Consider the following 21369-nt stretch of genomic DNA (forward strand, 5'->3'; position numbering starts at 1 on the left):
GAGATCCACTTGCGTCAGCCTCCTGAGTGCTGGAATTAAAAGCATATACCACCATGTTTTTTTTTGTTTTTTGTTTTTTTTTTGTTTGTTTGTTTGTTTGTTTTTTAAATATACTTAAATTTTCACAAGTCTACCAACCTACTTTTGGGACTGATCATGTATGATTTGGTCCACAAAGAGGGTACTACTTATCATTGACTGTGTCCTATCCCCAATCCTATCAACACCTACATACCAGGCTAGTATACTGTTTCTTGTAAATTCTCAGGTAGCTTTATCTGAGTTTTTTGATAGTGAAGTCTTCACCCATTGCTTTATTTGCAAAGCATACACAGTTTGTTAGCTAAAGGAATTCTCATGAATTGCATCATTAGAAACACTTTAATAATTTGTTTTATGAATTCATTTTTTTACCTAAGAGCAAATGAGTACAATGAAGTCTTAAGAAAATTACTTACTTTTTTTAAGTCGGGGTAGAAAATACACTGTGATGATGCAAGCCTTTCAAAAACACTTTATTAGTACGTTTCTCACAATTAGGGGAATCTTATTTACCAAGTAACAGAAAAATTCTTATTCTCCAGGAAGGAGAAAAAGAAGCACCATGAAGCATGAGGCACTGTAACTGCTGGGTGACAGGGCTACTGGTTTCCAGGATTTCTGAGCTCCACGTCACCCGAATCTAAAGCTTTCACAAACTCCAAACCCAGTAACTCCTGAATGACACACAGCAAGCACCACCACTCCTGTTTTTATACATTCACGCTCCTTAGCTGACCAGCACGGACCTTCTCTTGCAACTAAACAAATTAAATATACAATACTATCTTTCATGAAGCAGGATTACTAACTCTGGAGAAGAGCAAACATGAATGTACTCGTTGAATCAGTAATTCATTCTTTGTTCAGCTTCTGGTGTCCAACGATACTTTAAACCACTCTTCATTTATGAGAGAAATGTGCGCACAGTCCCCTTGATCGTGCCCCTGCAGATGGGGCACTTCCTCAGGGAAGGGGCACACTCCTGGCAGACTACCAGATGACCACAAGGAATGAACACAATAGAAACCTCTCTGTCCATACACACTTTGCAAGTTCGTTCTTCTTGCAGTCTCCGCAACTGCTCTTCCAAGGACAAGCCTAAGTTAGAGAAAAAGAGCATTGGTAAATGCAGCTTCTCAAGAGTGACAGAAACAATGTCGAGTATTAACTGTGCTTTACCTGAAACGTCTTCTGTTGGAATATACTTCATGTTCTTTTCCACTGAAAAAAGAAAGCATACAAAAATCTATCTCTATCAATACAAAACACTTTAAATCTACTATTTTTATATGGATTTTTAATATATATTATAAAGAATACAACCTAGACAGCAAAATACACCAGGTTTCTGTTTTTGTTTTGAATAGGTAAAATGTAAAGATTACAATTTAACTGGGTTTATTCTGCTTGCTCAACAGAGAGATGAACAAAAACCTATATAGCTATTTAAATAATTTTCCCAAAAAAACTCACCAAATAAGTTTTCATATAATGTGGAGTCAATTTCCTTCAGACAGTTTTTGAAGATATTGGCTGCAGCATTTCCTTTGACTAAAACAGTGTCAATCAGCTCTCGTGCTTGTAAGGGCACCTGTGTTTTCTGTCGGATGATATCATGTTCCTGTCTAGTGATTACACTGGCCTCAAGAAGATGATCCAGGATCGGAAGGACACACGTCAACTGTTGAAAGAGGGCCATCCTATTCTTCCGAATTAATGACAAGTCACCTTCAGTTCAAAACAAGCAAGAAAAAAGTGCATTACATTTCAAATGCCCCCAACTACACCCAACCAACCCTATGCACAAATGAGGCACTAAGCTGAGCTGCAGGAAACTGACTTGTGTGCACCTCGCTGCTGCCATCTCAAACTTCCAGATTAAACTCAGACGGCCCACAAAGCACATACACAAGCTTTCAAGTCTAAATACTGATGAATAGTAAAGCATGTGCCTCTTTTTCTTTCTCTTTCCCCACCATGGAATGCAAAAGTAATTTATTTTTATCTATATTATATCACTTTGCTTACAAGCAGAGGCACACAAATTATCATATTCAAAATGTCAACTATCTTCCAGATAGGGAGCCTCAGAATAGCATGAGTGGCTTGTCAAAGGCCACAAAATGAGCTGTCAACCCAGTCCTAAACTAGCTGAATTTTTTGGTTTGTTATTTACTAAGATAGGACCTTAAGTATTCAAGCTCCATATGTAGCCAAGAATGGCCCTGATCCTCATGACTCTTCTTCCCTTCTAAGTGCTGGGGTTCCACACATGAACCACTAAGCCTGGTTTGCATCGTGCTGACATCCTTTGTGACATCTATGAACTACAGCACTCAAAAGCTTAAGCTACAAGTCAAGACGGACTTAGCGGGCTCACAGTTAAGTCTAGCCATTCCCCTGCCATACACCTCAGCTTCCTGATCTGAAATATGAATAACAGCACCTTCCTTAAAGAGTTCAATAAAATACACATAAACCACTTAGCACAATACCAGGCGCATTTCATAAATCTAAATTTATAGTGCAGCTTTAGAAACTGAATCTAGCTTGTTCATAAGAGAATACCTTACTTCGGAGGTAAGAAACTCCAAATTTAGTTGAATGAGCTGCTTACCTATTAACCAAACAGGCCAGAATTTAAACGCCAATCTGTCTCAATCTGGAAGTTAGACTTTTAAACACGTTGCTATATGGTCATACAACAAGGCTATCTTGGACTAGTCCTTTTTTTTCCTAACATTTTCTTCCTGGGGGTGGGGGGGGGATGTGCCACATCAAGCAACTTGTAGGAGAACTGATCAGTTCTCACCTTCCACCATGTTGGTCCTGGCAGCAAACTCGGCCGTCAGGCTTGGCAGCAAGTGCCCCTGGCCTGAACTATGCCTACCTTTACTTAAGGACAAAGCTGTCTTCCAACCCAGTACCCCATTTACACTACACATACAGCCGCCACTTCTCTGTCAGCTCTTTTAGGGTTTTGTACTGTGTGTGTGTGTGTGTGTGTGTGTGTGTGTGTGTGTGTGTGTGTGTATGAGAAGCGCCATAGCAGCAGTCAGAGGACAGTCTGTAGGAGCTGGCTCTCTCCTCCGACCATGGCGTCTCAGGTCCTGAGCTAGGCTGTCAGGGTAGACAGCAGGCACCCTTCTCCACTGAGCCCCCTTACCGGCCCTCTGCTGGCTCTCAGACCGTCTTCTGTAACCTAGTTTTCCCAGCTGCTCTGCACGCTCGAGAGCAGCCAGCACTTTCACATACTTACCTCCGCGGTTCACATACTTAGACATATGAAAATATTTCTTAGATGTAATTACTCAGACTTGTTCTGGGAGGTTAAGATATGAAAAAAAAAATCTACACAAATAATCAAAATCCTTGGGTTGGGCAAAGGACCACAGGCCAGGATGTCACCTTAAATTGTTTTTTTGGTGTAAGAAGCACCTACCAAGGATTACTAGTAAAATACCATATAGATTTGAAGGAACTTTATTTAAAAAGTAGGAAAATCAGAATCTTTTAAAAAGAGATTCTTGCTATGTAGCCCAGGCAGATTGTGAACTTGGCATACTCCTGCCTCTCTCTCCTGAATTCCAGGAGTATAGGAATTAGGCATGTTCCACTACAACAAGCTCAGAATCAGTTTTTAAATACTGCTTTAGAAAAAAAAAAGTATTCATTTTTATGTGTGTGTATATGAGCCTGAGTGTATGTATGTATACCAGGTGCATGCAAAGGTCACAAGTATTCATTTTTGTGTATGTGTACGGGCCTGAGTGTATGTATGTGTACCAGGTCACAAGAGGGTGTCAGATACCCTGGAACTGGAGTTTCAGACACTGGACTGACTCCACATGGGTGATAAGAACCAACTCAGGCCCTTCGCAAGAACAGCAAAAGCTCTTAGTCACTGAGCTGTCTCCCCAACCCTTGAAATCATGCTTTTTAAATTTAGCTATGTAAAAAGAAAAACTGCAATATAGCTTAAGAAAAAAGTTTATTATGAATCTGGGTATGGTGGCACATATATGTAATCCCAGTACTTTGGTGGTGGGGTTAGGGAATTCAACGGCAGTACTCGCTACAGATCAAATCTAAAGCCAGCCTGGGCTTGGCAAACAGAGTTTAGAAATACTGGGGCGGGGAGCGGTGTCAGCAGCAATGCATGGGTGAGCTGAGGGTGCTGCCCTGTAACGTGTGACTGAGAAACTGTCGCCACCAACCCTACAATACCTGACGCCGCTTCTTCAGTCTGTCTGTCCCTCTCCTCCTCTCTTCTTTCATCCTCAGCATTAAGAAGTGCGGAGACAATGTCACTGACGGTCCTGTAATTGTCCCCGGTGGCCAGGATCTGACGCTGAACCGTCTGTCTCACCAGGCTCCTACTGAAGCCCATTTCCAAAGCCGCTTTAACCACGGGCGTGCTCATCATGACCGCATCTTCTGAACTTTCGCCAGGTCCAAAATGCACAACTGATCATAAACAAATTTGATAATGTTAAACTCCATATATTTAAAAGTATGGAAAATAATGACTGTAGCACCTTTATTCTCATATCCTGATAAGAGAGATATAGCATATGCATCAATTAAATTAAATTAACTTCAATAAAATTTAAACTTGATAATGGGTAAATGAGAGTCCAGTTAATGCACTATGCATTTAACAAATTACTTCCTATGGTTCATACATCCTAGACACACTTAATAAAAAGAATCTCTTAGCAACAGGCCTAGGCATCTGTGCTGTTAAACATTTCACCAGTGTTGAGGAGATGGCTCGGTGGTAAAGGCACTTCTTGCCAACCTGAAGTTCAAATCACAGGACCCATAAGGAGGAGAAAAGAACCAACTCCCCAAAGCCTTCCTCTTTTTTTAAAATTTATTTATTTATTTATTTATTTATTTTATGTGGACTGGTGTTTTGCCTGCATGTGTATCTGTATAAGGGCATCAGATTCCCCTGGAACTGGAGCCACAGACTCCAGTTGTGAGCTGCCATGTAAGTGCTAGAAATCGAACCTGGGTCCTCTGGAAGAGCAGCCAGTGCTCTTAACTGCTGAGCCATCTCTCCAGCCCCCAAAGTTGTCCTCTTAACCTCCATACACATGCTGTGGCATGGGCACCCACACATGCTGTGGAATATTCCTTTACACTGTGTGAATACATGTTGCTGTGATTGGTTTAATAAACAACCTGACTGGCCAATAGCTCAACAGGATACAGTTGGTGGGAAAGCCAAACTGAGAACAATGGAATGAGGAAGGGCAGAGTCAGGAGTCTCTGGCAAAATGCAGAGAAGCAAGATGAGAACGTCATACTGAGAAAAAGTACCAAGCCACATGGCTAAACATAGGTAAGAATTATGGGTTAGTTTAAGTGTAAGAGCTAGTCAGTAATAAGTATGAGCTAATGGTCGAGCATTTATAGGTAATATGAAGCCACTGAGTGGTTATTTGGGAAATAGCTGGTTGGAGAGAAACGTCTGACTACACACACATACACAATAAATAAATAAATACGCTCTTTTTAATTTTTCAAAAATTAAGCAGGCAAGATGGGTCATGGTACAAGTGTTTTCTGCACAAGCCTACCCAAATTCAATTCCTGAAGCTCACAATAGAGGACTGACTCCCGAAGTAATTAACCCTCTCTGTCTCTGTGTCTCTCTCACACCCAATTAAATGGAATACAAGATCTTCCTAAATGATTCTAATATAAATCCTTTTTAAAAAACTAATGTGCTAGCCAGGCGGTGGCGGCGCACGCCTTTAATCCCAGCACTCAGGAGGCAGAGGCAGGCGGATCTCTGTGAGTTCGAGGCCAGCCTGGTCTCCAAAGCGTGTTCCAGGAAAGGCGCAAAGCTACACAGAGAAACCCTGTCTCGAAAATTAAAAAAAAAAAAAAAAAAAAAAAAAACTAATGTGCTACAAAAATAAAGGAGTGAGAAATTACCTCCAAGCAGGAAAATCGGGGAAACTGAACATGTGACAGCAAAAATAAAGCCTTGGGTCCTTTCCTGACACTCAAAAACAAGATTTAATAAGCTACACCCTTAAAAAATAAAAATAAAAAAATAAACACAGGAAATAGGGTTAACATGGAGGTACAGCTCCTTGGTAGAATGCTTATCTAGCATTTGGTTGATAGCACATTAAAAATTTTAATTAAGAAATAGGGGTGTAGCCTAGGTAGAGGACTTGTCTGGCATGCTTGAAGATTCCATTTCTAGCAATCATATATCCATCTACTCCCTTCCCCCATAAAGGGATTAGGTGTGGGGCTGGGGCTTTGCACAGTGTGGTGAGTTCTTGCCAAGCACACATGAACACTTGGGCTGGATTCACACCACCAATGGAGATCTATCAGACTTGAAGATGAAGAATGTCTAAACAGGTACATAAATGAGACAGAAAAAACAACAAAGATGGGAAGCATAAAGAAAGAATGAAAACACATAGTTAATAAGCAAAGCAATGATATTCTAAACAGAGAGGCTATCGAGATGAAAATCTAAGGTGATGAAAACAGGAACTGGGAGGCCATTTCTGAGAGGATGGGCTGGGGAAGCATTTCTGTTAACGGAGTCAGTGCGAGCTCATCCTGTGCTGCGCTGTCACAGATAATTTTCCAAGACACTCTACTGCCATCTGCTGGAAACTGGTACAATAAACACACAAATGTCCAATGTCAAAAGTGTGGAGAGCAACCTCCCCAAAAGCATGTCTGAAGAGACCAAAACAGCCTTGATCTCTGACACCTCCTACAGAAAATAACACTGAAAAATAAATAAAATCTTGAAACTGATGTGATAAAGTAAGTGATGGAATGTCTGAAAGAGACCAGCAAGCGTTAAGTCTTTTTTTTTTTAAGATTTATTTATTTATTATGTATACAGTGTTCTACCTACATGCATGCTTGTAGGCCAGAAGGAGGGCACCAGATCTCATTACAGATGGTTATGAGCCACCACATGGTTGCTGGGAATTGAACTCAGGACCTCTGGAAGAACAACCAGTGCCCTTAACCACTGAGCCATCTCTCCAGCCCCGAGTTAACAGTCTTAAACAGGACAAAGCTTGGCATGATCAAGAAATAAAGACAGTAGTAGACAGTGAGGACAGCAGCCAATGGATGGAGTGTCTCCACCACCCCAAGTTTGCCAGAATACTCTAGGAGGGTCTTGAGCAGAGGACTATTCCAAAGGTGACTAGAAATGCTGCAGATGGGCTTGGGGCAACCTAGGATGAGGGAGAACTGTGCAGGCAGATCAGGTAGCACGGATGAGGCTGGCAGTGGGTAGTCGGTGAGCATCTGGACATCTTGTGCAGGCCCAGCTGGTTCTGTAGCTGGTGCTATGAACTGCAATGAGGAGAGTGAGAGCAGAAGCTCTGAGGAACAAAACTGAGGAACCCTGTGCTTTGGCGTGTTTACTGAAACGGCTCTTCAGCCAGAAATGGAGGCACTTTAAATTTAAGCGGGTAACTGGACATTGCCACCTGGCACCCATCTGACTGACACTTCATATGGTAGCCTGTCACTCAGAAATATGAAAAAGGAGCTAGCAAAGGAGACTGCTCAGAATCAACACAAGACACAGGAAAAACCCAAGAATGTCAAGGAAGCCAACCAAAGGGTGTGCTGAGGACAAAAGCCCACGTGCTGGAGTGTGCTTGTCACCCAGTGCTGGGGAGGAAAAGCTGCAGGATCCCAAGTTTAGGGCAGCCAAGAATACAGCACTCAACTGTACCAAATAACAGCTATCGCTAAGTAAGAGGCCTGCTAATACAGCAGTTTCCGGTGACCACGACACGAGGGGACCTTTGCCTCATGTCATTACCAAAGCTACATTTACAAATTGGCAGCCGGGGGCATGATCCAGAGGATGAAGCCAGGTATGACGGCATTTCCTGTAACAGAGCATGCAGAGGCAGAGCCAGAGGATTCAAAGTTCAAAGCCAGCTCGGGCCACATTATGAAACCGCGTCTCAGAAATGAACGAATAAAGGGGAAATAAAGAAAGAATGAACAGAGAAGAGTTCATGGAGACCAGTGGTTCTGATACGTAGACAAGAGTTCTCTTCTCATTCTTCTGTTTTCTCAGTGAAGCACATGACCTAGGAAAACTGTGGGAAGAGCCTAGTGCCGCTGAGATGTCGCCCAGTGGAAAGCACTTGCCAGGCAAGCCAGAGTGATTCCCAGACCCCACCCATGTAAAGCTAAGAGAACTGACTCCTGAGAACTGTCTTCTCATCTGTGTATGTGCACTGTCACACACACGTCCAAACATGCATCAGACACACATGTACACAATCTCTTACACATTCTTTTAAAAAGAATTTTGTAAATTAAAAACAGAAATCTGTGAAGAAAGAAAAGGTCCAACAGTCATTCTGAAGACTGACAAAGTGATTGTATCAACAAAAGTAAGATGTAAGTTTTAAGAGGCTGGAAATATAGCATGGTGCAGCATGGCATACACAAGGCCCTGGAGTCTAGCCTCAGCCCCCGCCTAAAGAAACACTAAATAAGAACAGGTACCCACTACTTCATCTCCCTGGTTCTTCTACACAGGGGTAGTACCACACACTTAGTACTCCTTCTTCCTTCCATGACCAGGTCCCTTATCTACTGCAGAGTCACAGCTTCCATGACTTCTAGGTCTTGGTCCTCTTTCTCTGTTCCAGCTAAAAAGCTGCCATTGCCTCTCTTGAAATGGTGAGCCAAAACTCCCCTTCTGATGTGATTCGCACATAAAGTGATAGTTACTCAACCACTTGGGGACCATGACACATGGAGATCACATACATCAACTACTGAGTATGGTTAAGATTCAGCTCTAGCCGGGCGGTGGTGGTGCACACTTTTAATCCCAGCACTTGGGAGGCAGAGCCAGGCGGATCCCTGTGAGTTCGAGGCCAGCATGTCCAGTTCCAGGACAGGAACCAAAACTACACAGAGAAACCCTGCCTTGTAAAAAAAAAAAAAAAAATTCCGCTCTAATCCAGAGACCCTGCACTGAATACTATGCACCTCCTTTATACTGACTTCTGGCCCCATCACAGATCAAGTGCACACTGGGCCTTTTCTAACACATTCGCACAGCAGCCTCGCCCTCTGGAGGCAGAGCGTACCCACCACACCTCTCACTGGCCCTGCTTCAGCCTGTTTGTTTTCTGCCTGTGTCCTGTTGTCTCACATGGAATGTCAGCACTGTGAAGACCAATAAACGTCCTTGGATCTTTGAAAATGTCACGAATCTTAGTGGACACCTAAATTTTCTAGTTAACATCCTGCAGTTCCCCACATGACTTCCTCTAATATACTTTCATTCCTAACATTCTTACAAAAACTCTGTTGTATTTGAGATGTTTTCCTACTTACTTGGAGGTTCAGAATTTTCTTCTGGGGTGTCTGAAGTGGACAACAGCTATGAAATAAGAGAACACTTGACAGGTAAATCAGAAATCTCAAACAGTCTAAACAGCACAGTCAGGGACTTGCCTTGCTGTGAGATAGGGTCTCACTCTGTTGCTGAGGCTGCCTAGAACTCATGGCAATCTTCCTGCCTCAGCTTTCCAAGCACTCGGATGACAGGGGTGAGCCACCACACCCAAGCAAACAACAACATTTACTTTAAGTAAATGCACACACCCTTTGGAAACGGGCTGGTGCAGACAGACATCTTAGGCCAGGTACGCTAGCACATTCCTGTAAGTGCAGCACCTAGGAGGTTGAGGAAGGAAGTTCAAGGCATCCCTCCCTCGGCTGCATGTCTCAAACCTCTAAAACAAATAATGCACGTGTGCACTGCACTTGGTTTTCTTTCACCATAATATTCGCACGGCTATGCTTACACTTGATCTACATCCAAGTCAGGATTCAAGTGTATCTCCACTTCAGAGAACAGGAAGATACATCAGTGGCTCCTCACTCCATTTGGAAAGTGATATTTCATTTGGATAACTCTTAAAAGGTTTAACTCCTAACAAGGTTTTTTGCTTGTTTTCTGGAAAAGACGAGAGACATTGAAGATACCTCTTCAACCCCATTAAAAAATTCTGTATATGGCAGAATGTAGTATTTTTCAAGAGTAAAAGTAAAAATCAGTATTTATAGAGAAGCCTGAACAGCAAGCTAGCAACAAAACTGCCAAGGATGCCGTTACCATAGCTACAAGACAATACCATGAACTCCACCGCTCTACTAAGCACACACCCACAACCTCATGTGTGTCTTTCTTTCTTTTTTTTTTTTTTTTTTTTTTTTTTTTTTGGTTTTTCGAGACAGGGTTTCTCTGTGTAGCTTTGCGCCTTTCCTGGAGCTCACTTGGTAGCCCAGGCTGGCCTCGAACTCACAGAGATCCACCTGGCTCTGCCTCCCGAGTGCTGGGATTAAAGGCGTGCGCCACCACCGCCCGGCGTGTCTTTCTTTCTAAGAACATTTCTTTTTCCTAACTATGGTGCTTAAAATCCGCTACAAGAACTTCTTGATCAACTCCAATTTTGCCTCAAAAATTTTGTACACAGAACTAATAAAACAGATATAAATAGGGTCTCTGTCTCATTCAACCTGGAACTCCCTGAATGGCTCGATTTTCTGGCCAGAGAGCTCCACAGATTCATTGGTCTCTAACACCCTAGTTACCGTGCATGCTGCCACACCCAGCTTCCGGTGCTGGGATCTGAACTCAGGGCCTCATATTGCCTAGTAGACACTTTACCAAATGAGTCTCTCCCCAGTGCTCATGTTAATTTGAAGAATCAGTTTACCTGTTCAAGAAGATGAGGATATCTAGCTTGAATCTCATCAACAAACTCCTGCCCCTTCATCCGGATCAAGAACTCACACCTAAATGTGAAATAAAAATGATTCTAAATTATTTCATATCAAACATTTTGATATTTCATATCATAAAATTATTCTAGAAGAGTAACTTTCAAATCTTCTGATTATACTCCACAGCAAAAATTTTACATCACAACCCAGTAGACACTTCTATCTAAGAGAACCCAAACACCAGCACACATTCGTACTGTGTTAGTACATTGCATTATTTTTCTGTCTCCTTCCACTTACACACAACAAAGGGAAAATTCTGGACTCATAAAGGGCAAAAGTTGGCAAGTGAAAAACAATGTTACAGACACTGTCTTTTTGTGCTTAACACTATTTCAAAAACTATTGTTCATTGTCTATTAAAAGTTTACTGTTCGAGGGCTGGAGAGATGGCTCAGAGGTTAAGAGCACTGACTGCTCTTCCAAAGGTCCTGAGTTCAATTCCCAGCAACCACATGGTGGCTCACAACCATCTGTAATGAGATCTGGTGCCCTCTTCTGGCCTGCAGACAGAACACTGTATACCTAGTAAATAAATAAATCTTAAAAAAAAAAAAAAAAAGTTTACTGTTCGAAATGTAGTAATGGCCAATCCTGCTCCAGAGTTCATGCTCCTATCTTGAAATACAAGCCACCACACTCCCTCCAGGAAACACATGATCAAGTGCTTTATCTCCACATTTTGTAGCAGTTTCTCAAATATTTAAACTATAACTTCTTAAAGGAAGTTCACATAACATCCATTGCCATATTCAAATTTTCTTTTAAAAGCACAAAAACAAAAAAAAAAATCTTGATCTACATTCATACTATGTGCAAAAATAAACTAAATATGAACTTAACTGTAAGAAAAGTCCTTTTGTCCTTCCTTACGTCGGACAGTTCTTCCATAAGAAGCTTGGAAGGAAGGCTGGAGACAGCTCAGTGCTCAAGAGCACTTGCTGCTCTTACAGAGAACCAGAGTTCAGTTCCCAGCACCCATGTCAGGAAGCTCAGTCTTCTGTAACTCTAGCACCGGGTGATCCAATGCTCTGGCCTTCTTGGGCATCTTCATTCATGTGCACATGTCCACATGTAATCACACACTGTGCTAGATAGTTTATGTCCATGAGCTCAAGCTGTGAGGCATTTTTATAAACAGTGACTGAAGGTGGAGGGCCCAGTCCATTGTGGGTGGGGCCACCGCTGGGGCTGGTGGTCCTGGGTTCTATAAGAAAGCAGGGGGAGGGGCTTGTTCCTGCCTCAACTTGATATGCCAGAGAGGCCTTATCCTCTCTGAGTAGTAGATAGGGGGGTGGGATAGGGGAAAGGTGAGGAGGGGATGGGAACTGTGGTTGGTATGTAAAATGAAAAATTAAAGAAAAAAGAAAGAAAGCAGGCTGAGCAAGCCATGGGGAGCAAACCAGTAAGCAGCACCCCTCCGTGGCCTGTCATCAGCTCCTGCCTCTAAGTTCCTGCCCTGTTTGAGTTCCTGTCCTGACTTCTTTTGATGATGAACTGTGATGTGGAAGCATAAGCCAAATAAACCTCACTAAATTGCTTTGGTCATGGTGTTTCATCACAGCAATAGAAACCCTACCTAATACACACATAATTAAATATGGTAAAAATAAATCTAAAACAAAGTAAAGAAGCCTGGTAGTATAGCTTCATCAGATACAAAGCCTTTGCTTAGCATGCTGAGCCCACAGGATTCAATATCCAAAAACAGAACTTTTAAGTAAGGGCCAAAAATATAATTCATAAAAGATAAAATGAAAGACATCTGCTCTTCAGAAGACTCTCTGTTAAAGGAATGAGGAAAAGGGAGGGGGAGCTAGAGAGATGGATCAGTGGTGAAAAGCAACTGCTGCTCTCCCAGGTGCCCAGCACCTATGTACAGGGCTCTCAACTGCCTGTACCCAGCTCTAGGAGTTTTTATGCCCTCCTCTGGTTTCCACAGGCACCTGTATTCACATGGTATACACTCAGACAACCCGTATACATAAATAAAAATTAAAAACCAGAAGTGAAAACACTGATGGACCAGACTGGCTCCATCTTAAAGATGGAGGCCATTTTGTTATAAGGTCAGAACAAGTTCATTACTGTTTGCTGCCAAAGTTGACCATGCGTTAACTGTTTCTGGAATGTGACACGCTCCCCACCCTATGGAGTTGACTCACATACTGAATACACCCTGATAAGATCAGATGGTCTGCCAAATAATGTTAAAATGTTCAGCCAAGTTCCTATGTAGCCAAAATTCCTCTGGAAATCCTCCAACCCTTGAAAACCCTCTAGTCTTACAGTTTTGGACTATAGAAACCCTCTTCTCTCCTGTGTCCAATGCTATTTTTGCAAACCCCACTTTAGGGAGACAGCCTGAATGATAGAAAACAAGGTTTGCTAAATTTAACCAGAGAATCTGGGTAATGGTCTTTACTCTCATTCGGTGGGATTAACAAATATAAACCACAGATTAAAGGAGAGTTTGCAAGAATGTTATCAGAAAGATGGCAAAGTAAAAGGTTCTTGTTTCCTTACTTCTATAACAAACCCAAACTAAAAGACAGCTGTCCGTGGAATACACAGCCTAGGAAGAGCTCAATAACTCAATTAACATAAAATGAAGACAGGTATGTGGGTGGAGACTGTGGCAGTGGTGGGGTGTTTGAATGCTCGAGGCCAGGGATCAATCATCAGGATCACAGCAGAAAAGAGAGAGAGAGAAAGAGAAAAAAAGAGGGGAGGGGGGTGGAGAGGAGGGACAGAAGGCCCACTGGGGAGGACAGGCTTAGCAGAGACATCTGGAAACAGGCGGGCTCAGAGGAGCATGGGAGTCTCTGTATCAGTAGTCTGGCAGGCAGACACCACCATGGTTCCTAGGGCCTTACTTTGGGGAGAAACCCAGAACCTTTGCCACTGAAGTCATCAACAACCTTGAGATAATCACCGACCTCCTGAGGTATCACAGCAAAAGACTCTCTAGTGTGCACTGGCACTGAATTCAGAACCTCCTCTGCCAAGGAGCAGCCAGTTCACACCACTACTGCTGAGGAACCCTGCAGGCAGACAGGAGCAGTTGCTGAAACACTCCACAAGGATCCACCTTCCTCCCTAGCCCATGCGCTGCATCCATGCTGCAGAATAGCCTGCATGTCAGAGCCCATCCTATATCCACTCTGGTCTTGTGCTCTAAGCCCCAGCCCTACAGCTGTTCTGCACACACCTGTGCTCCTCATCTACTCCAGCTGCTCCAGCTGTGTGTCCTCACCTCAGACATCAGCACAGCACAGCAGTCAGTGCTCTCTCCGCACAAACAGAGATCGCTCCGTGGCTGCTCTTCAGGCTCTCTAACATCAAGACAGACACCAGTGCCACTGCCCCCACCATTGACAGAACACTCCCAAGCCACAACAGGTATCAACGGGGGTCCCATTGGTCAGGATGTTTCTCATGACAGTAGAGAGCAAGTCTTCAGCCTTGCCACCAAAACCTTTAATGCTGCCCTGGACACTGAGTATCTCTAAAACCTTCACTGACAAAGACTTCAGCTAACAGAGCTGAATGGAGATTATGACACTGGACTTCACAAGGAGTCAGAGCATACCATACCCCTAACAAGCCCAAGCCCTCACCCACCTGCAGTTAAAGGTCTTTGCTCAACACAGTCACAAAATCTAAGATGCAAGACATTTAAAACACAAACAAAAACCATAACAAAGGAATGCAATAATTTTCCAAGAACCAATTCAAAAAAAGGAAGAGAGAGGCGCATACTGCCAGATAAGCAATTAATATTCATCTCCAGGGAGCTTGGTGAGTCTCAAGAGAACAAGACAGATAATGCAGGCTAAAGTGAAAGAACACAATGAACAATTCTCGAGAGCATAGCAAAGTACAAAATTTACAGGTGAAGACAAATACAAAATCACCCCATCATATACTTTTAAACTACTAACAATTTTTAACAATTTATTGATCCACTATAAATACTGCTACTTCAAAATTCCTGTTCAAAAATGACCAAAGGTCCTTCTAATTCCCTGAAGGAAGCCAACAGATTCCTCATTATTATGGAAGGCATGCACAGGTCCAAACTCCCTTTATTGTATGATTTCACTTATATGTGGTACCTAAAGTGAAAACCTCAGATACAGCAAGTAGAAGGGTGGTTGCCAGGGATAACAAGTGTGTGGGATACAGAGTTTCAGTTTGAGAGGATGAAAAGGCTCTGGACATGACTATAAAACAGTACACATGTACTTTATGCTACACAATACATTTTACATGGCTAAATTGGTATATTTTATATCATAATAATTAAAAATACCTAACATTACCCATTCATTTTAGAAATGAAGTCCAAGTTCACAGAGCTAATTGGTTACAAACACACAATTTCCAATTCCATTTCACTGACAACTGTGCCCCTAAAATCTTGTTTTATTTTGTTTGTTTTTTTGAGACAGAGTTTTTCTCTGTGTAGTTTTGGTGTCTGTCCTGGATCTCACTCTGTAGACCAGGCTGGCCTCAAACTCACAGAAATCCACCTGGCTCTGCCTCCCGAGTGTTGGGATTAAAGGCATGCGCCACCGCCATCTGGCCCCTAAATTATTTTACACAATAATAAAAATTAAGAGGTTAAGGATATACTTTAGGGGTATAGTACTTGCCTACCAGATGTGAGGCCCTGGGTTCAATCCTCCATACCACAATAAATTATCAGTTTTTAAGAACCAATTACCGGGGCTGGAGACATGGCTCAGAGGTTAAGAGCACCGACTGCGCTTCCAGAGGTCCCGAGTTCAATTCCCAGCAACCACATGGTGGCTCACAACCACCTGTAATCAGATCTGGCGCCCTCTTCTGTATACATGATAAATAAATAAATCTTAAAAAAAAAAAAAAAAAAAAAAAAAAAAGAACCAATTACCAAGCTGGGTGGAGGTGGCACACACCTTTAATCCCAGCACTGGGCAAAGGCAGGCAGATGACTGTTGAATTCAAGGCCAGCCTGGTATACAGAGCTAGTTTCAGGACAGCCAGGGCTACACAGAAAAACAAAAACCAGTAAACAAACAAGGAAACAAAGAAGCAGTTACCTTGGAAACCATTTGGCGTGCTCCACCCAGGGGTCGTCTCCAGACTCCCAACATCTCAAGCCACCATCACAGCAAAAGCACTTGACGTCATCATTGCGATCTAAACAAGAGAAAAAGACCAGAAACTGGTCATGCATATTCCCATAAGCAAATTAGATAAAACTCTAGTTCTGCTGCATCTTACCCATGTAGTAAAATCCAGCACTTGCAAGCTGCTCAGGCTGAACAGGAACACTAGACGGCCAGTACAAAAACGTCCTCATTCGAGCAGAGTGTGTCTGCATACTCAGATTTGATATACTAAATCTCTGTGTTTCTGAAGAATTTTCCAGAAATGGGCAGCTGGGGAAATGTCTCCGGTGCTCTGACATGGCGTCATCCTTCGGTTCCCAGTTGCTCAGTTTCCCACCACAGGCAAAGCAGGCCACCCTGTCTCCAGGTCCTACATAGTAGAAGCCGGCTCTGGCCAGGTCGGCCGGAGACAGAAAGGACAATGGCCACGTGTTGTAAGTAAGAAGTCTGGCCTCTTCAGTAGTCATGGTATGGCTGCAGGGACTCACCCTCGATGGGGAGTCTTCCACTGCTCTAGAACGGAGAGCGTTTGAGGACAAGCTGGAGTAAGTACCACCGCGTTCCGGAGGAGGTAACGACTGTGCAAACCCACTCCTCACAGGAGCTGTGCTCTTGGTCGGGGACGGCAGACTGGCGGGATTCAGAGTGTGGACGAAGCTGCAGCTGGGGTACAGCTGCCTGTGCTTTTCAACAGGGCTGTCCCCTTGCTTCCAGTTGTCCAGCATCAGGCCACAGCAGAAGCACTTGACCTTGTCGTTGACACCCGTGTAGTAAAAGCCAGCACGAGCCAGACTCCGTTCCGAGACAGGAACTCCAGCGGGGAAAGCCGAGTACGTGGACATTCTGTACAGCTCACACGAAAAGTCGTACTTCATTTTTTCTTTGCTCTCTCTTGTCCAATTTGGCAAGGTTGTGCTATTTTCCATTATACTTTTGGTTTTTTGGTGTAAGGTACCTTGGACAACTGTCTGGGAGATAGTTTTGTGCATGAGTAGTGACGGTATTTCTGACAGCTTAAACTGCCCTGTGAGGTGTCTCACCACTTCACACTAAGATCTCCACCACAGACAGAAATGGAATGGCGGGCTAACTAGGTAGAACTCACTCTGATTGGATTTATATAAGTTCACTGTCACATAGGACAAATCTGTCTCCTTTTCCAAGATACTACACTACTCAGGACTCTGGGACAGTATTAACTCTTGTGGGTAACCCAAGAGCTATTTACCCATAATTTACTTTCATGAAAAGTTATGAAGTCTAGATACTAAGTCAATTGCTGACTATATTGGAAAAATTATATGCAGGCTTTTTTTTTCCCTTATAAAGACTTTAATACAACATTCAAACTACTCTATTCATCTACCAAATACAAGTAACTAAACTCTCCACATGGCCACATTTCCTAAAAGCTAATTTCGTACAGCTCATCATGACAGCATTTTCTAAAGTGGGTCAGAATGATGTCAGTTACCTTCTGAAGTTAACACACAGCCCTATTAAGACTATAGACAGTATGTGCGGTGAATGACCTTTGCTTAAAGCTTAGACTGTTCTTCTTCTTACCTGCTAAATCTTCTATGTCACTAGCTTAAGCCTTCCTGTGTCGATCATTTTAAGACATCTGGTCAACAGACAGCAAACCTAACTAGACTGCATTTTAAAAAGTCCACCTGCACTTCTTTTAAGTCTGCTAGAATTAAGGATGAATCAATTTATTAAGACATAGCCTTCTTCTGTTATCACAAGTATCTAATAACCCTGCTTTACCACAGCATTCCTGTTGCACAATGTACCATACTTACTAGCACTCTGTGAGAACTCAGTATTTTATATAACTATTCATACACAAAAGGACACTCCACAGAATTCAAACTGGATTTTTTATAACACTTTTCAGATTTCTATGATTGGGTTTATTTCTAGGGAAACATGGGAGGAAATGAAGACTCTCAGTGATCTAAGTCTGAAAGGAAAAAAAAAAGATATTTTAGAAAACTAATTGCATAGCAATTATAGCCTCTTCAATTTATTCAGTAGTATCTAAAAATGTCTTTCTAGATAATGCATCCTAACTACAGCGGTTTCCCACCCAACCAGTCTACTTAGAAAAGGTTGAAATCAAAATATATGCTTGCAAAAAGACTTCCTAAAGCACTAATTATGCTTGTCTTTAAAATGCACAGCTTTATATATTTTATAAAGCAAAACTTTGAAGACAGATGGACATTTCCACCCAGGAAGAAAAACTGGTCCCCGATTTCACAGTTGTTGGTTTTATTTATTGTTTATTTACTGTTAGACAAAATGTACCATATTTCATGGGCATCATTTTATTTTTTGCAAGGACATGGTCTCAATCTGCAGCCTAGGCTGGCTAGAAGTCAATGTAAAACAAGCTAGTTTTAAATCTTGTTAGAAATCTCTTGTCTTAGCATCCCAAGTGCTAGGACCACACTACTATCTGGCTCCTTTCATTTCCTGATTTAGGTATTTTGATACGGCACTTCACTGGAGACAAAAGGCACCCGTGGGTAGTGGAAAGACAGTCTGCAGGGCTGCTGGTGTGGCTCCGTGTTAGAGCTTTTGCCTTGCAGGTAAAGGACCTGGGTTTAGTCATCAGCAATTACAAAAAAAAAAAAAAAAAAAAAGGACGAGGAGGAAAGCTGCTGAACAGAAAATTTCTGAGGCCTGCTTGCAATGTCAATCTCAACACTTGGAAGAAAAACCAGGATGAGATGCTCCACCAGTTAGAGCACTTATTTAGTCAAGGCTGAGTTGTCATCAACGCACTCCGTTAAGGACAACCATTCCCTAACAATTCCGAAGCAACCACCTCAGAAAGCATCTCAAAGCAAAAGGTACAATAGCTTGTAAAGCACTGGCCGGTATGAGGCTTCCACTGCACGCGTGGCTTAACCACACCAGGTGTTAAATCTCCAGCAAGCTCTCTGCACACTGAAGGGGAGAGACACCTAGGTCAGCAAGACAAGATGCATGTTACCCCACTAAACCACGGAGTTACTCCTCACATCACTGCAGAGCACAAGCAGTAAAACTACATGAGAACCGAGATGTCCCAGCCGCACAACTGTCTCCGTTTAAAGGCAGTTAAAAAAAAAAAAAAAAAATGCCTCGGGTAAGCTTAAAACCCTGCGAGATGGGCGTGGTGGTGCATGCTAGTAATCCTAGCACCTGGGAGACTGAGGCAGGAGGATGCCGCAAGTTGAAGGCCAGCCTGGACTGGCTCAAAAAAATAAATAAACCGAAGGGAAAAGAAAGCAAAACTGGAAAGCAACTCCAAGGACTGGGGGAGCGAGCGGCGGTCGGGCGGCCTTGAGAACAGAGGGGTTCTTACGGCACCAGCTGGACTGGCTTCGGGGAGCCGAAGGCGGCCGCTCGCCCCGCCGGGCCGGAGGGAGCCGCACTCACCGCGGAGCCGGGGCACTGGGGCCTCCGCGCCCGGGAAGCCGCAGCACCGGACCGTTCAGCCGCCGCCTTCCCGAAAGCCCCCGGAGCCAGCGGGACGTTGAGGACGCGCAGTGACGTCAGCACGGCGTGCCTCCACCGCGATGGAAGGAGGGGCTAAATTGATGCGCGCGACTGCGCCTGCGTGTTCGGGTTTTGGAAGCCGAACATCCGGGCCTCGCTGCCCGGGACCGGAAGAAGGCTGGGCCTTCAGGAACGCCGTTCCGGGCGAGCTGGCGCGCTGCCTCCGCGGCGTGCCTCGGGCTTGGCTTTGGTGTGGTTTACCGTGCCGCGGCTCCGTAAGGGCGGCAACCGTGAGCCGTGCTCGTGGCTCGGGAAACCCTGGGGAAAGCCCGGGAAGAGACAGGCGCCGCGGCGAAGGCGGCTGACGCGGGTGCCGCGGACCGCACTCGGGCGCACGAGCGTGGGAAGGACGGTGTTTTCTCTGGCAGGCGCACGGTGGCGCGCACCGAGTCCGGGAGCTCAAACCCGCCGTGGCCAGCACGCCCAGGCCACCGAGACCCCTTGGGCGCGGAGGCAGTTACGCATTTTTCTTTTTCATAAACGCAGCAGGCCCCAAACAAAAGATAAGGAGAAGGAGCAGGGGACTGCTCTGGAGGAGGGCTAGTGGTCTAAAGGGGGAGCGCATGGTCGACGCGCGTTACCTATCTGTGATGAGATGGTGGAAGAAGACATGTAAAAAGGGAAAGCTGAAACCTGGGTTCTTTGCGCACGGGCATGTGTCTCCCCACCCCACCCTCCGCTGCCGCTCCCACACAAAGCGCTAGCACACTGCCCAGGACTTCCAGTGTTTTTCTCTGCACTCCTCTGTTTGCATGTTTTGGTTTTGTTATTTGGTTGTTTGGGGTTTGCTTTTGCGGGGTTTTTTTTTTTGTTGTTGTTGTTGTTGTTGTTGTTTTATTGAGAAAAGATTTTACTGCAGGGCTCAGGCTGGCCCAGGATCTAGAATCCTACTTCAGCCTCCTGCATGCTGGGATTAGAAGCGCGCCACTAAGGGGGGGGGGGGGATCCTAGAGTTTAATTTACGTTGGGTTAGACGGTCATAACCAATGAAATCAAATCTCTCCGGGGAACTCCAGGGGGCAAACAGTTCAAAAATTTAGAAATAACAGGCCACTAGGTTAGGCAGCCAGGGGAATTCCGGGACCCTGAACCATTTCCCATTTCCTTTCCCCGTCATTTCTGCCTGCCAGTCAGTCACAGAACAAGGCAGTCTTCTGTCCCAATGTTGATAGTAAAAAGAAAGTATTTGTCACAGTTTGTGATACAGAGAAAAGACGTGTCGTGGTTACCAATGACTAACTTCCAAGCACACACGGATGCCAGTCACTACTTCTCGGAAAGTTACAAAACTTTTGTTTGGAGGTTCTAGCAGGGGAGCGCAGCTACTGGTATACCCTTGACTGAAGACCGGCCCTCCTCTATTCGGGGAAGGTCGTGCGGACGTGGCGCACGCCTTTAATTCCAGGCGGATCTTTGTGAGTTCGAGGCCAGCCTCGTCAACAGAACGAGATCCAGGAAAGGCGCAAAGCTACACAGAGAAAACCCGTCTCGAAAAACCAAAAACATTCCTAATATTTGTGGGACTCTAGCAAGATTTGTGCACATTGAATTCAAGAGTGTCTACTTTTCAGTTCTTGTCGTGACCAAAACATGAGATAGTGAGTCTACTTCAGTACATAGGCAATTCAGAAGCTTCAGAACTTACTACTTTTTTTTTTAATATTGTATAATCTTGGAGCCCACTCATTTATTTTGTTGACCATTGATTCAACTAGAACTTTCAATGTTGAGGTAGTTATGACATTTCATCTTTATATACAAAAAATATACGATTCAAGATATT

At 43.8% G+C, this 21369-nt stretch overlaps 1 protein-coding gene across 4 annotated transcripts; it reads right to left on the reverse strand.

Moving 5' to 3' along the window:
* Nucleotides 1-494: 494 nt before the first annotated feature.
* On the reverse strand, nucleotides 495-19918 carry Birc2 (baculoviral IAP repeat containing 2). 4 transcript variants are annotated; one of them, XM_006983773.4, is made up of 9 exons: nucleotides 19467-19918; nucleotides 16147-18000; nucleotides 15963-16062; nucleotides 10809-10887; nucleotides 9421-9466; nucleotides 4270-4509; nucleotides 1516-1770; nucleotides 1222-1263; nucleotides 495-1140 (listed from the first exon to the last, which is right to left on the reverse strand). In XM_006983773.4, the coding sequence occupies exons 2-9, from the start codon at nucleotides 17021-17023 to the stop codon at nucleotides 947-949; spliced, it is 1833 nt and encodes a 610-aa protein (XP_006983835.1). In that variant the 5' UTR covers nucleotides 17024-18000; nucleotides 19467-19918; the 3' UTR covers nucleotides 495-946. The 4 variants fall into 4 exon arrangements, with proteins under 4 accessions (XP_006983835.1, XP_076431737.1, XP_076431738.1 ...); XM_076575622.1 differs by having other exon boundaries at nucleotides 19393-19557; XM_076575623.1 differs by having other exon boundaries at nucleotides 19230-19538.
* Between the last annotated feature and the right edge of the window lie 1451 nt (nucleotides 19919-21369).

Source organism: Peromyscus maniculatus, chromosome 7 (assembly GCF_049852395.1).
Source record: "Peromyscus maniculatus bairdii isolate BWxNUB_F1_BW_parent chromosome 7, HU_Pman_BW_mat_3.1, whole genome shotgun sequence".
Classification (NCBI taxonomy): domain Eukaryota; kingdom Metazoa; phylum Chordata; class Mammalia; order Rodentia; family Cricetidae; genus Peromyscus; species Peromyscus maniculatus.

What these genes read in the sequence shown, in the direction of transcription:
- Birc2 (XM_006983773.4), bottom strand. Translation starts at nt 17,023, where the DNA reads ATGCACAAAACTATCTCCCAGACAGTTGTCCAAGGTACCTTACACCAA. An exon ending in ATCCTCATCTTCTTGAACAG is followed by an intron (nt 9,467 to 10,808) that starts GTAAACTGATTC and finishes CTTATTTCATAG; the next exon opens with CTGTTGTCCACTTCAGACAC. An exon ending in GACTGAAGAAGCGGCGTCAG is followed by an intron (nt 1,771 to 4,269) that starts GTATTGTAGGGT and finishes TTTGAACTGAAG; the next exon opens with GTGACTTGTCATTAATTCGG.